General features: G+C 35.0%; 1 protein-coding gene across 3 annotated transcripts in view; it reads right to left on the reverse strand.

Moving 5' to 3' along the window:
* Positions 341 to 17,136, reverse strand: part of RCOR3 (REST corepressor 3) — a 52,526-nt gene continuing 35,730 nt past the window's right edge. For 2 of the 3 annotated variants that reach the window (XM_018060766.1, XM_018060765.1), the window contains exons 10-12: positions 12,133 to 12,190; positions 3,388 to 3,629; positions 341 to 2,931 (exon numbers count right to left, since the gene is read on the reverse strand). In XM_018060766.1, coding sequence (XP_017916255.1) covers positions 2,587 to 2,931; positions 3,388 to 3,629; positions 12,133 to 12,190 — 645 coding nt within the window. In that variant the 3' untranslated portion in view covers positions 341 to 2,586. The remainder of the gene's footprint in view (positions 2,932 to 3,387; positions 3,630 to 12,132; positions 12,191 to 17,136) is intronic. The other variant, XM_018060767.1, reaches the window with a different exon arrangement.

Below are 17,136 nucleotides of genomic sequence, written 5' to 3' on the forward strand. Positions count from 1 at the left end.
TATTTTACTCACTTTATTGTAAGATTATTCAGAAAACGTTTCAATAGTAACCTATCTTTACCTCCATCAATATTACACTGGAATTAACTCATATAGAAAAAATATTTTTTCATGAATATTAACAGATGTGTCAACAGCATGATTTATTTTTAGTAGGTAATGAAAAAAATACTTGGGCGTAGATTTTTTTAAACTGATAAAACTTGAAATTAATGAAATGGTCATTAAAAGATTTTTTAGGTTTTGCTTTTTTTTTTTTTATAAAAATCAGTATTTAGAATTTCACAGTGAAGAGGTCCTAAATTTCTCATACAACATGAAATTATATAAAAATAGAAGACATAGACATCTTTAACTCTTTAATCCTTTGATTAAGCAGCAAGCATATCACTCTTCCAGGCCAAACACTGCTTAAACAAAAAAGAAAAATAATGACGTGCAAAATATTTACAAAATATGCAAAGCACACAATAAAGACATCTCACTATATACATGTGTCATATTACTAATGAAGCTAAGAATTTTCTACTGTGTGCTCTAGTGTACGGAAATAAAATCACAGCACACCCCTCAGATACAGCACCTTTGCTCATGGTTGGGATAGAACGGATTTTAAATGAACCACAATATACTCAACAGCTGGACAGATGCTGGTGCTGACCAACTTGACTCACATATCCCACACACCGTATACTGAAGGTCTACTGACAAGAGACAAGACAATAGAAGCTGTACATATGCACATATGCGAGACAATCTAAATACTTCTAAAAATGCTTTAGATATTTTCCTTTAAGATATATAACTGTCCCCATGGCTACTAAAGTAAAAATAAGTATAAATTCTTGAATATTAAGAATTTTAAGTCAAGATGATCCAGTGAGAAAGAACACATCCTGAAAAAAGTTTTTAGGTTATGTTAGAACTTAAGGTCCTTATGGAAATAAATGGTCTGAACTTCAAAAGGAAAACCAATTAAAGGATGTAAGTCAATAGCTCTTTAACACTTTATAGCCAAAGGTAGGGAGTATTTTTCTAATATCTGGAGAATATATGACATCTCAAAAATAAACTAGGGCCTCCGATGTTGACCATTTTGTGAAATAGCTCTAAATGGGAGACTGTGAATGTGCAAACATCTATCTTTAGTTCCACTAGTATAGCAATCTAAGCCATTTGTCCCTTTGCACAGGCAGGTCATGATTCCAATATGAAATCATTGTATCAAAAATATTAGTTAATACATTGTTGAAATACTATCACTTGTAAAATATTCTTTGTAGGTGCTTAATGATTCTGTGTTGAATTAAGAAGACCTGAAATTTTTGTTTCTTTATAAAAAGGGTCTCAGCACTTTAACAGCACAATTGTGACAATATACTGATGTATCTTTGGATAACACAGAACAAATCCTTAAATTTATTTTATGAAATAATAATGATTTAACCCTAAACCAAACCCATGAGTACAGGTTGGCTGCAAGGAATACACAAATGTACCCAAATAGTACAATAGAGATTGATCAAGAAAACATCTTTTATATTAAATGCAGACCATATTAATAAGTACGAGGGCAATTTAAAGTTCAGAACACAAAAAGGGTATTGTAAATAAATGCTTCCAGAACCACTATTTCCACATAACTGACAAAATATAATTCTCTTCTAAAGTCCCGAAATGGAGGCAACTACTAGTTAAAAGCAGATAGCATTTAGAAACATTAAAAAAAAAAAAAAAAAGCATTAACTCCATTTTTAAGGAACTTAAAGACACTGTACTTTAACAAATGAAGTCCTCATTGTATGTAAAATAATTATTCCCATCCTCTTACTACTGAAAGACGGCAAGTCAATGACCTTTAAGCAAGGACTTTGCACTAGGACCCTAAACTGTATGTTAAAGGGTTAGTAGGTTCAGTACATTCTTTGTGGTTTCATATAATTGCTTTGCAATTGATAAAATTGCTTTCTTTTAAAGGAATATATTTAAATTCCTTTAGAAAAAAAAGCAAGTCTTTGAAAAAAGGGATATGCAGCTATAATTGCTTAAATATGCATTAAATGAACATACGTCAAAATCTGAAATGCAGGTTATCTATTCTTGCACTCCTAACATAGGAAAATGTTGTTAAAAATTAAATTAAAGAAAAAGAGAGAAATAGTTGAACATCCTTAACTTATGAAACTTAAGGAGTTTTCACAATTCCTAAGTCAATATTCCTGTACTAAGAGCCTTGACTATGAAGAGGCAGGAATATAAAGATTCTTAATAAAATAAATACAGTAAAAACAAAACAAAAAAACCTTGGTAAATAGAATACTTATCTCTTTTCCTTTAACGAGATCATGTCGCTGAATGTATACTCTAGAAAGGAGGCTAACTGTAGGCCTTCTGTTGTGTTTAACATTTTAGTTGCATGAACTAAAAAATTCCTTACACATCCACTTACGAGAGCCCACTGGCCACAGAATTAGTTTGCAGCCTCAGTATCTAGAAGGACTCTTCTTCCCTCTTTTGCATCAACAGTCAGAGGAGCACTGGTGTGGTGATGGGTGAAAAGTTACTGCAGCTCTGTCCAATCTAACTTTAGTGCAGTGAGGACTGTGAGTCTGTCTGAATTCCGATAAGTGATGGTGGCTGTTGGCCGCCGACCGCGGACAACACTGGCCTTGGATTTAGACGGGGAGGCATGGAATTAGCGGGGCGAATGAGAGGTGGCGGAGGCTGATTTAAAGTTGGCCGGGGCTGGATGAACCGAGCCTGCTGCTGGAGTGGAGGAGGCTGCCGGTGAAGAGCTGGGGCAGCAGGCAGTGTTGGACGAAGAAGTGGTGGTGGCTGGTTCAGAGCGGCCACGGGGGCTGTTGGTGTTGGAGTGGATGACGGGGCAGGAGGTGATGGACCCAGAGTCCGAGGAGCCTGTGGGGTCTGTGCCTAGAGATGAGGAAACAAAAATAAACGTATGAGATGACAGTTCCTAATGGACGTCAGTACAATATAGTTTGGGCTGTCACAGGAAAAACAAAACAAATCAAAACAAAACAAAAACATAACACCAGTGTTTTTTGGAAGCACAAGCTTCTTTTATTTTAAACAAAACAAACCAAAAAAAGCAACGAAGCTACCAAACAGGCATCTTTATTAGTAAACAGCTTAACACTGGAAATAAAAATAAATTTATGAAAGAACAATACACTCTCCATTCTTCTAGGATCAGAACTTGGCGTGTCATTATGACTCAAGAGTCACGAGAGAGGCACCACTGAGTAAGTGTATTGTCAACCTTTCATGCTCGTTCAGCTAGTCCTCTGACAAATTAGCCTTACAGGACACCACACGAAATGGTGATTCCTCAGCTCATATTAGCTCAAATGCCATACACAAACACACCTCCTCTTCTTCGTCAGTGCTCTTCCCTGATGGCACATTAGAAGCACTTTTTGTCTCCTCCCCTAAAGCAGAAGCATCACCATTAGAAGCCTGGGTTCCTTGTTCTGCTTCCCACTCCTGCAATACCTCCTCTAAGTTAAACCGACGCCTGTAGTTTACAAAGAAGTTCTTCACTTGGCCAACAGTCTTGTTGCCAATTACATCTGCAATAGCTTGAAAATCTTTACCATATTTGCGGACACCTGGAAGGCAAAGTAAATAATACACCTGTGAAGGATCAGTAAGGAGAGCTGTGTGTACTATACATCACGCACACACACAACATACCAGCAATGAAAATCCTTTCTGATAAACTCTGCTCACGTCTCAATTCTGAGATAGAGACTAAGATATCAGGGTCACAGATGGAAACTATCAATTATGTCATTTCATCGAGCCAGCCACTTGCCTTCAACTGAACAATCAGAAACTTACCATTTTTTACATACTCAGTTATTTTCTCCAATCCTCTCTTGAACTCTCAAATACAGTCCATTTATTGTAAAGCATTGAATTCTTTGATCCATCCTCAATTCCACATTCATTTATTTCCCTAGTAGCCAGTCACCTAAATTTGAGCAACATCGTTTGTAAACAAAACTGGATGGGAATGAGCCATCTCTTTTATCCCCTCAATGGACTGAGTGAGTAGTCTTAGGGGTTCCCCCGTTAAGAAAAGCATTGTGATTTTGATCTTAACACCAACTTCTACATAGTTATTTGCCTATCCGTACCAGGTACCAACAAATAGAACCGAGATAAGAAATTAAACATAAAAAAACATAAGAATCATCACAATCTGATGGACAAAAAAAGGAAAGCTATTTTTCAGAGTTTGTTGGATTTTAACTCATCTAATAGTCCTAAGGACTGTATATATGACAGATTCCTAGCTATGCTCTGTAGCCTAAAGAATTATAGTGGTGACTACTTGTAGATACTGTGCTTATCACTGCCACCTTAAATTTAAGAAGGATTGTACATTCAGTTATATAAAAAGATCTAACATATAAAATTATGGAAGTTTCTTTAAATGTAGGATAATATTTGATTTATGAACTCGAGACAGTCAATTATGCTACAGAATTTAAAGTGACTTTACATAATCAGGTGGATAATAATTTGCTCTTAGGGAGTTCTAAAGGAATCCATCCTATTCATTCTAGAAAGAGATACACCTAGCTTAAAATATAAAAGCTGTCAAAATTTTGATTTTACAATTTGATAACTGCTTTTTAAAATACCAGAAAACAGTAACTCATTAATTAGAGATGAGAAAGGAGAATAAAAATACTGACGTCTATGATAATCTAAGCAGCCAGAAATAGAGGGATTTAGATAAACTTCACATGTATACAATCACACATAAGAGGGTAACGTAAGGGCACATTAATACACCGGCAGAAATGCAAGACATATTCTTACTGACACCTATTTGGATGATATACCTATTATCTTAAAGAACCAGCATGAATACAATTCATGTTTTTAAATTCTGCACTTATTTTATATTGAAAACTTGGGAATAAGTATCTCTTGCTGCATTCAATTTGCTAGGCTTGACTCTACAGGGAGTTTCTTCCTCTTAGAACATTCTGGGTAGGAGGCCTGACATATTAAACTATTATCCCATTGTTAATCCAGAGTTCGGGATTTGTCAACTATGCTCATTTGCTCCGTTCTCAAAGAGAAAGACACATGCATGACAACAGAGTAATAATGATACTTAAACTTTATAATATTTTATTTTATATTCATTTCAAACATAAATGAATTTATATTCTCTTAAATCCATGAGCTGATTTCCAGTTAGAACTTCATAACTGAGTATAAATTCTAATGGTGACTAGGCTCCAGTGAGGGTTTATCTGACAATAAGAACCCAAGGTCATTTCATATTGAAAGTATACATATACAAAAGCTACATCTTCAAGTACTTCTCTACTACTTGTACTCTAGAAAACGGCAACTCAACTCGAGACAGCTGCACTGAGAAGCAAATACTAACTGCAAATCACACAGTGTTCCACCAGTGTACTAATTCTCCTAACAGATTTAATTTACATTCTAGAAACGACCAAAGCTACTAAACACATAAATTTAGAAATGAAAACTTAAATAAATCTAGGATTAGATCTTCTATATTCTTAACAAGAAGTCACATTAAGAGTAACTATGACTCTGAGTCTGCCAATATTATAACCCTCCAAACACTCATTTGTTCAGCAAAATATACTCCAAAATATACCACTTAGTTGCCCCCATGTCAAGCTCCATTATCTAACTGTCCCCTCTTCTGACCCTATTTTTTTTTGTTGGGTCTTCCACTTTATTTTCCCTTGCTCAATGGACTTCACCTTGTCACTAATATTGTTGCATTTCCAGAATTACATGTCCCAAACCAAAAACTACTTCCTATAGGAAATTTACTCAGACACTCTGGATTTTCCTCACCTCACCTAGGTTCTGAGTCACCTAGGTAAGTTTATTATTAACTCGTGTATGCTTGTTCCGTATCAACTACTTTGCGAAGTCTTAAGGTTCAGACCATAGTGCAGACCTCTGCAGTCTGGCTAAGGATCATCAATCACGTCCTGAGAATAAGTGGGCCTGGATATTAGTGCCCTTAATCTGCAGGATGCCTGGGCCGTATGTGGAAGAGCTAGAGCTCCTTGGCAGACTCCTCTGGACAGACAGCAGCCTCATCTGTCTGTCTCAGTGTTTCATGAAAAAGTTCATCATTTTCTCTGTATGCCATGATGTGAACAAGGTTGGAAAGTACTTTCCTATGGAATACAAATCACCACCAGCATTACTACAATGCTGAGTACAGAGGAAGTACGCAGGAAATATGACTGATTTTTTTTCTCCATGGAGCTTCATTTTATTATTCTTTCCCAAGAGTCACACCTAGCTGACTTCTTTATCATTTTTACATTCCCAGTGATGTCACCAACAGCATATTTTGGTGAGAAGGTGGAATTCTCACCTCTGTCTGTACTGTGGCTGATTAACGAGTCAAGCTCTAGTGAAAAACCAACTGAAGACTTAATGGACTGACTCCACCTTCAGATGAATCCCCAACTAGGCTTCCGGAAGTCAACCTAGCAAGGTAGCAGTGCTGAGCAACTACTTTAACAATCTATGATCTCAGAGCTGCTTTAGTTACAACTTGGACCTGGGAGGAGGGTGGTCCATTCTTTTTTTAGTTTATTAAAAACAAGGTCCCCCATATATATATATGTATATATATGAATTAGTGCTAAAACAACTTGGGAAGTTCTTACTACAAAACTTTAAATTTCTTCTTCATTTTCATCATTAAATACTACAGGTATGAGAATTTTGCTATGCTTTAAAAAATGTTCAACTTGATAAAAATTCTAGGTAAAAGAAACACACAAAATGTGAATGCTAACATTAATGACCTGAAAACCCTAATCTGTATGTTAACGATGGATCAACTCATAGATTTCTTCAATAAACACATTTTTATGATCTGAATTATATCCCACATCACAGGATGAATAAAGAAAGTAAAACTGTGAGACAGTATGACAGTACATCTATTCCTAATTAGTAACTTGATTTCCTTATGGGAAGTACTGTCTCTATCACTTTTAAGTGACAATTCACTAAAGGTATCAAAAAGTAAATAAGTCAATATCATCTAAGCACTCATTATGAATTAACAAGTAAATACAGAATACTTTTCAAATCTCTAAACAAAAGGAAAAAGAGATTAAATTTCTCTCTCCTCCTTAAGATGTAAAAGGCTTAGGTCTATCTGAACCATTTTTTAAAACTAAACTTGTGACCTTTGGGCTTCCCAGGTGGTTCAGCTGGTAAAGAATCAGCCTGCAATGTGGGAGAAGTGGGTTTGATCCCTGGATTGGGAAGATCCCCTGGAGAAGGAAACGGCTACCCACTCCAGTATTCTAGCCTGGAGAAACGACTGTATAGTCCATGGGGTGGCAAAGACTCAGACACGACTGAGCAACTTTCACTTTCACTTTTTAGGGCAAGAGGTCAGTTTTCAAAATTTAGTGGGGAAAAAACTTGAGAGAACCCTGGAAGAGGGAAATTAAGTATTTCCCAAGGAGAGGAGAAAATTGCTTTCAGCCACATTTCTGAAAGTTACAGTGAAACAACATGGCTTCTACACTGCCAGATGATACTGTATAATCTTTATAATACAAACTTTAAGTTTTGTTTGGGAATTACCATAAAAATATAACTCATTAGGATACTGTGTTATCATGACATTTCATTTTCCAACTAATGTTCTTCTATATTATCCAACCAAGAAAAAAAAAAAGTATATATTTAGAGCTTTGACTAGCAAGACAAGTAACTTTAGGAGCATTTGAAATATGCTGTTTCCCAATCTGGACGTGGTATTTAGACTTTTTTTCCTTAGATAGAAAGGATATCATAAATCTGCTTTCAGTGTGTTTAAAAAGTTATTTTTAAAATCTTTAGGACTACAAAAAATAAAGCGCCAATATTACAGTGACAAGCTATTTTTAGATCTAGGTAATGAAAATTTGGCGGATATTTTTCTCTGCTTCTTAAAGTGAGCATGTACTTAGTATAATTAGGAAATATTAATTTTTCAAAACTCTATTTTTTGAAATAACAGTTACATTTAGAAACTCCAGGGATGTGAGGTCTTTATCAGTAAGAGATTAATTTTAAACTCAAACCATTCAAGAACATGCATTTCTTTTCACCTGTAAATCTCATCAAGAATTCCTATTAAAAAAGGTAAAAAACGTATCAACAGCAGTGGGACAATGACTGGTGCATCCGGGCGACGGCTACGAGTCAAAATCACGCATCCTCCTCTTCTGAATCCTCCCACCTTCCTTGGTATGAGTGTAAACTCCATCCCAAAATGCTGGGAACTGGGAATCATTAACTATCTGAAGCAAGTGCATATTCTGAGCCTCCATTCTTGTGATATCATCTATAACAGAAGAAACTCTAGGCCAAACAGGTACCTTTTAGAGGAGAAATATGAATCCATTTCCACCTCCTGTTGATCATTCAAGTGCTAAGCATCATGTAAGGATCATTACAACCCTTATGTCTTAATCAAAGGCTGAATCCCCCCCACCCCCTTATCACTTTAGGGACCATTCTAGCTTTTTTTTTTTTTTTTTTAAGTAGGAGATAAAATTAGAATGAAGATAATTTCTAAACTTGCAACATCATTTCTCCTAAAAAGGAATGAATATGTAAACTACAGGGAGAGAAGGTAACATTTAACCGTAGGCATAACTCATTTGAACATAGTTCTGTCATTTCCTGTTTCATATGAGAAAGCAGGAAATACGAGAAAAAAAAAACACTAAAAATTAAATTTGACTTCTTGATAAAATTAGAGAAAAAAAATGTTATGCTATTTATCCTAATATAGCACAATATTTTAGTTTGGGAGCATTTTTTTTAAACCACTAATGACTATGAAATGAATATATTTAAGAGGAAACCTAAAATAAACATGTCAAATATTGTATACTATGCTTCTTCTCCTATATATTTTAAAGAGTAGATGTTTTGGACTATCATTGCTATTTTTTGAAAACAGCTAATAAATGTTTTATTTTACATGAAAAAAAAATACAATCAGAATCAAATTCCTTTCTTAATTCTTGCTTAATAAGGAATGTTTATTATATGAATATCAAGATTCATCTTAGGATAATTTCTAAAAGCACCACAGATTAGGAAAAATATGGCACAAGCTACAAACAGGGATATTTCCCTATTAAATATGTGAAGACTGTAATTGGTCTTACTGTTAACTAATTTGTTATAATAGAAAATTTAGATACTCAAAACTGAAACAGATTACATAAATTGTAGAAGTACCATTCTTGATAAGTATTTTAAGAGGATTAAATTAAAGCAGCATTTATAATATTCCATTTGGGGATTCCTGAAGAATGTTACTGAAGTCATAACATAGCTAGCACTAAAATTAACATAATAAAGTGACAGATTACACAAGTAAAGGCAGACACTCCTGTTTGGTCTACGCATAACTTTTCCCCTTCCAAGTAAGGGAGAAAGAAGGGAAAACAGCTTATTTATTTATTTAAATATTTACTGTTTAAAAAACATTTATTTAAATATTTATTTACTATTTAAATGATTAGTACTTAGTTAACAACAACATGAGCAGATGGGAAGTAAAATGGGAAATATGTATTTAAGCTCTAGGAAATGAACTTAATACACTTCTTTGATTTTAAGAATTACAACACAAAGTTTATTTAATAGTGGAGCTCACTAGTGACAAGAGAGTCAACATTTCTCTCTCTAGGTCACTGCGATAGTCAAGTATGAGCAAGATAAAATAAAGCAATTAACAAATCAAAGTTAAATCAGAATCTGTATGTAAAATGTCTTGAATTAAAGTTCTATATAAATTAAAACATGTTAATATCAAATCACTGAAGTGGCCAAAGGAATAATATCATATAAAGGTTTATCATAAATGAAGATTAAAAAGAAGAAAAAAAACCTAAAAACATTTGCCTGCTGGATTACAGATGTTAAAATAAGAGCTGCAGTTATGTACTTTACCCACACCCAGCTCAGGTACAGGGGATATTACTATACAATTATAAGACACACTTTTGAGCATTATATAAATATATGGGCACATGAGGCAAAAATGACACTTTTTAACTCTCCCTAAAGTAGCTATGTCAGACACAAATACCTTTAAGTTGCTTTAGTTTATATGACAAAAACAAGACCAAACAAAAAACACAAGACAAAACCAAAAAACCTAAACTCAAAGTAAAAATTTCACAGTTAAATAAATAGAAAACAGACATAAACATACTGAGAGTGCTTTCAAAATCTTAAGAACATGAATCTTTCCATACAAATTGCTGCATTAATATAATTTATTCAAGTATTACTTTTTAAATGAACATAACAATATAATAACACTGAATATCCTCAGGAGAGAGGATATGTTTGATTATTTCTAGAAACACTCCATTCTTTTAATGTTTATAAGCTGAAATAATGTCTGCATATGTAGCTCAACTCTCTTAAGTAAATCTTGCTATTGTCTTTCTCTTGAATGCAGCTTTTCATAATATCCAGTATCCAACCCAGTCATAAGATTTGATGGGTCCTACCACTTAAAGTAGTACTGTAGAACAGTATCAAATCTTTTCTCTGTATCTACAGAGAAAGATTAATCCAGACTTCCTAGGCAATTCTCTTCAGAAAATGCTTTCACTGTGATCATTTCTTATATGAGAGTATAGGATTAGTATACTAACCTTTAAGAAAATAAATACTGGAAAATGGGGTTAAATCCTATAGGCTACCACCATGAATGGAAACAGGCTTTAACATAAATCAAAGGAACACCTACCCAAAAATCTATGTTAGAACTGTAAGTCATAATTCTAAAAAAATATGAGACAGTTGTCAAAAATAATTTTTAATAAACACTTTAAATTGTCCATTGCGAAGAGCTATTATTGAACATTGTAAACTAATTCAACTTTTGTTCTGACTCATTCAGAAACGTAGTTCTACAATTACAGATGGGCTACATGCATGTCCAGCTCTGCCTGCACAGGATCCAGCATTTCTATTTATGAAATGACTGTGCTGTGCTGCACAGGCCAAAGGGAAGGCTGACATTGCCCTATAATTTTCAAGTCACACTGGGTGCGAATCCTTACTTTAATTCAAACTGCAAAGTCTTAATCAATCTTTAACTATATTATTCTCATATCCGAATGATACTTGCACATTTTTTGAGTTAAATGTTTTCTATGTTTGAATACTCAGAACTGTTTTTAAAGATGTATGTTTCACTGGGGCCCTACTCTCTTATAGCAGTTAACCTAGATTTATAAGCCATGGATACTCAACACAGAGGGCTCAGCCAAGAAGAAACAAATTGTAGACCAAACTTAAACCACACTATCAGTCCTAAAGACAGTTCATCTTAAAAGGAAAACAAATCTACAATACTGAATTGCAACATACAATTTGCCCTTAAGTAATTCAAACACAAGAAAATCCAAGTTTATAGTGCTTCCAATTTGCCCATGGGTATTCATAGTACAAAAAGTTTTCTGCCATACAATTCAACCAAGCATTCTTACAAATAATTGCATTTAAAACTGCACATGTATATATATCTATATATTAAGTCTCTCTTTTGTATAAATAGATATATTTAAAGTCAGGTTTTATAGCATTCAGTGGCATATCTCTTACGTAAGTTATGGTACACTGAAAGTTAAGCATATCATGAATATTTTCAGTACCTGACAATTATCAACTACAGAGTAATCAGGGAAACCAGAAACACAGTAGTTTATGTTTGTGATAAAGGGTTATTGACTGATACAGTAAGAATGAACCCAACTGCAGGAATACTGAAGCAGAGGCACCCAGAGACCATCTGACTTGTTCAAGCCTGTCATCACCATCATTCATTTAGTGCTGGGAAGGCATCACATGCGGACCCAAAATGCACACAGGCTCAGTATATCACATCCACAAGTATAAATCAGAGTTCATGATCACCAACACTGGATGGTAAACACAAGACCCCTTTCTTGATCCACTTCTAAAGGAAGGGGAGAACTATGGTAGTCACCTTTCATGACAAATTAAGTAATTATTAACAACAATAACTGCTTATCTTTAATATACCTTGCACTGCTAGAAGCTGCTCCTCTGTGGTCCAACGGGCATTAATTTTCTGATTTGACTACAAAATTAAAGAGAAGTTTCCTAATGAGGATATGAAGACAGACATTTTTCCAAAGTGCTTATTTTTTAAAAACTTTTCACCAAATCATAGATAAGAGATTACTAAAACTCTGATTTATGAGGATTTCATTTTTATAAGACTTAAAAAGTATATTTTGAATTACCTTTTACCAACACAAAAAAATAATGAAAGGGAAATGTACCAATTTGGGAGAAAGAAAAACATTCACACTTACACCCTAGTCAGAGATATCAAAACTGAGAAAATCTATTAATCACTCATTTTCCAACTACAATGTTCCTATCATACACTGCATATGTTAATTTTAGCCTAGTTTTAACATTTAAGAGACTGTGTTTTCTTTATAGAAGAGTGACTCTCAAATTTCTTTTCTTCATATTTAGATTAAACCTATTCTTACTCCATCAAAAATAGTGTTGTATAAATTAATGTAAAACTGTAGATAAGGCCTGTGCCCTAAATTAATATTTCTTTAAATTTATAAAGCAGAGAGTGACCTAGTATAAGAACAGATTTTCCCCCAACACTTCCTACATTCATCCCAGTATTTTTGTTTAAAAAATTTCTCAGTTTAAGATTTTGACTATGGCAGTATTACAGTATTAAACATCTAACCAAATTTCACTAGTATACATCCACTTCTTAGGAATCAAGAACCTTTGGCAGTAGATGGACAGACAGAAATAAGCATTCCAGCCTACAGAGGTTTATAGTAGAAACTGCCCAGATAAAATGGCCAATGTAATACACACACATGCTGGGCAAAACAGAAAGTAGGGTCTCCTCTAAGAAGGGGTGTTGAAGTCTTATCTCAGTTGTAGTCTTAGCAATAAGAATCTCCACAGTACACAGAGATTCTGGGTAATATCAACTTTCTCACCACGAGCGAAGACATATAAGCAACCATTTGGAAGAAAGAATGAAACATAAATTCAAAAAAAGTTATGAAAGAAGAAAGAAAAAAGTTAAAAAAAAAAAAGACCTTGAGTAAAGGAGGGAAAAATAAAAAATACAAAGCACTGAGTTCCAAATGATAAGATTTTAAAAAGGAGAGCAAGGCAGGCCAGGCAACGTGGACAAGCCTCCAGATCAGGATACTTGTGAGGAGGCAAAGGAATAACAGGAAACAGGCAAAGAGAAAGAGGGGAAACAGGACATACAGGAGTCGTAAGGGTGAACCAAGGCTAAAAGAGTGCAAAGAAAAAGAGAGAAGACAGGGAAAACCAGCGATTTTCAACATATGGTCTCCCAAGAGGAACAGTAAGAATGGAGTAGGAGGTAATATCTGAGTTAATACCCAGGCAATGTGATGCTACCTTGGCCGTGAAAGGTAGTACCCAAGGATAACTGGTATTGGAACCTATTTAAAACAGGTCCAGATATTTTACGGTAAATGGTTAAAAAAATAAAAGGCTGAATGTAACTTAATCTGAAATATGAAACTAAAACTTAGGAAAATTAGTTCATTAAAAGATAGTTACTGATTTCGCTTACAAGCTTTGATTTTATTTCTTGGCATACCTTTTGTGATTATATAGTGGTATAACACTCTCTAGCTTTGAAATTTACAACATGAGTGCAGAATATAGGTCATTTTTGTTTTGAAGATGTCAATGATTTTCTCAAATTTCTCTTCTCTTTATTGTTCCTCAAATTATTCTTCTTTTAAATGCCCGAGGCACTATCCTTTCTTTTCCATCATTAATTCTGTTACATACCCCTCTGTCAACAATTTTGCAAGTGACTAAAGCCATTCTGTACCTTCACAGACTTCATGAAGTTTCACATCTTTTGCAAGGCTTACAATTTCATTTTGTATTTGCACTGTATTAGCGAGAGAATAACAGAGGAAGATCTTGCTGTCATGGATGGGAAGGGTAACAGCTAGGGTTAATTAGCAGAATTAGTGAGGAGAGCCTAACTTTATAAGTGCTGAATTCACTAGTGAATAGTTTCTTGTTTGGCAACCTTTGCTTCTCCATCTATCCCTTAGGTTAATGAGCATTTGGATACTGAACATCTCTTGTGATACTACATTGCACGTGGTTCTTAGGATTAAAGTTAGCATATATGTGGAATATATATAAGGACATATGTAACCTGTTGGCTCTAGTAAAGAATCCACCCACCAATGCAGGAAATGCGGGTTCAATTCCTGGGTCAGGAAGATCCCCTGGAGAAGGAAATGGCAACCAGTCCTATATTCTTGCCTAGGAAATCCCATGGACAGAGGAGACTGGCAGGCTGCAGTCTATGGGGTCGCAAAGACTTGGACATGACTTAGTGACTAAACGACAACAACAAACAGTGACAAAAACATCAAGCATAGTGCCTGAGCAAACATAAATTAAAGCTGATCAATCAATGTTCATTCAACCTGAAAGGCAGAAAATGGAGGAAAAGGTATCATTAATGAAGAGGGAACAAAAAGTAAAAAAGAAATAACATGCCCTATGAAGACTTATTTTTGGCTTTCAAGCAAATCGAGAGATGGGATAAACACAAGTAACTATTATTGAAAACCGTATACTGGGGATTCAAAGATGAGAGGGAAAAGTCAAAATGATTACAATGGGGAAAAAGGAAAGTGGAAGGGACTGCAGTCAGAGATGGATTTAAGAACATAAGTTCCTAAAAGGTAAAAATGAGGAGAAGGCATACCATGTTCAGGAACAAGAGGATTTTTGTTAGGAAGCAGTGACAAATAAGCCTGGAAGGTTGGTGATACTTAACTAAACCAAAATATGGTGAGGTCCAGTTCTGCAAGGGCTGAGAACACCAGGGCTGATGAATTCATACTAGATATAATGAGCAATCTGGGGAAAGCAGGGAGCAGAGAGAGGGGTAGGATTATGAGCAGAATAAGACTTTTAAGCCTAGAAAGCTGGGAGAAGGGTGATGCTTTTAAGGACTTAGGATTTGGGAGATGTGGGAAGGCAAGGCTAACAGGAGGAATTTAACTTGGGATACACTGAAAATAAGGTATTAGGCAGGAGGTTAAAAGATTCGTCTATTCAAATACATTTTTTTTAAGGTGTCTAGAAAATGCTTATGAGGGAAAACAATGGAATCAGCTTACTCAGATGAAAGGTTCTAAAATCAGACCTGAATTTTTAAAAGTTTTTTTTCTTCCAAAATTACCCTTGAAATGTTCTTACAAAGGTAGCCATGGAGATAGTCTCGCAGAAAGTCCATGCTGGCAGTTATTTCTTCAGTACTGGAAAGAACCACTAGTTTCTCAGTTATACCCCAGATGAAGCCTTTGGCTCGAATTTAGAACAGTAGTAAATGAAAAACATAAATACCTATGTAAATACTAGAACATCGTTCAGTTCAAGGAAATGCTCAGGAGGATGTGAAAGCTAAAACTGACTAAAGGAATGCTGGATTCACAGTTTCCAGCTTGTAACTATTCACTCTGGGTCATACACACAATAAATGGAGTTCAGGCAGAATTGCCAGCACTGTTGCACTTGCTGTGACTAAACATACTCTCTCTTTTTTATTTGGTTGAATTTATGTCATTTAAATGTATATATGATATGACTTTAATACAGCAAAGTGATAAGGTTGTATCAGATTTCCAAAACAGAAGAGAAATACATCCTGAGGATAAAAACTTGGAGAATGTCTTTATTTACATAGAGTGAAAAATTATAGCTGAGAAGGGAAAATAATAATTATAAAAGTTAAAGTAAGAAGGAGGTCATCATTATGTGAAAGGCTCAGAAATAGGCAAGGGAAATGAGTTAGAGCTGTGGAATTTGGTCATTAAGACCAATGTTAACGTGTAAGAAGACACTTCAGTGGAAAAATGCAGAGGATGACTTGAAACTGTATGGAATTAAACAGTCTATGTGCTACTAAATGGAAACAGTGGAAGAAAGGAAAGGCTGCAGGAATAAGAGGGTCAACATTTTAAAAACATTTGGAATTCCTTTCAGTTACTGATTTTTATATTTTAGAGCTAAGAAAGTTTGGTAGAGATGTGTTTAACTTAAGGAAAGGACAACTAGACTATATCCAGGAATCTAAAATTCTGTGGTAGTTACAGCTAGCTATGAGGTACCGCTGAACACATTCTTTTTCTTAAAAATAAAAGAAAAGCAATGTAAAACAGCCCAGTATATAATAACAACAATAATGTAGAAGACCCCAAAGAGCCGTCTGGAAGAATCTATGGCACCCTCAGCGAGTTCAGGATCTTTACTGCATCCTTCCCCTGGCTAAATTTCTTCACGTCTTTCCCATTTTTGTCAGTAGTAGTTTCATACTACCTCTGACTTGGAAGAGCTAAAAAAGGTTACCAGGCTACCCAGTGTTGAAAAGTCAACCCAACACCCACAAAGAAAGGATGTCACACACCTATGCATGAACATATCCACAGATTTGGAAACTTCTAGCTTCAAAAAGCACTCCTTTCTCAGATTCTTCCTTCTGGATTCACAGATCTCCTTGTCCCTTACCTAAACTCCACCCAAATCAAAACATAATCAAACGTACCACCACTCCTTGCAACACCCTCATATACTTTCAAGGAGATACATAAACGTCTACTTTGCAAATGTTCTCTAGGTTTATCACTCGCTCTCCATTCCTACAACTGATACCTGACACTACCCAATACTTCTTTACCACCTATTTTATCCCTCACATACCTGGCATTTCAGCAGCTCTAGTTTCTAATTTATCTTGTATAACATGGCCAGGATAACTTTCCTAAAACACAAATTTCTCATTACATCATTCCTAAATTGAAAAACTGTAGGATCTTTTCATTTGCCTTAATTTAAAAGGCAAAGTTCTCTTCTTAGCTTTCACAAAAAGCTTTTCCTAGCTTTCACAGTGGTCTTGCCCGCTGATTTATAAAACAAATAAGTCCCTGTTAAACTCAACCTTATTAATACCTCTCATATATCCTG

The sequence above is a fragment of the Capra hircus genome, chromosome 16 (assembly GCF_001704415.2).
Source record: "Capra hircus breed San Clemente chromosome 16, ASM170441v1, whole genome shotgun sequence".
In the NCBI taxonomy this organism is placed as follows: domain Eukaryota; kingdom Metazoa; phylum Chordata; class Mammalia; order Artiodactyla; family Bovidae; genus Capra; species Capra hircus.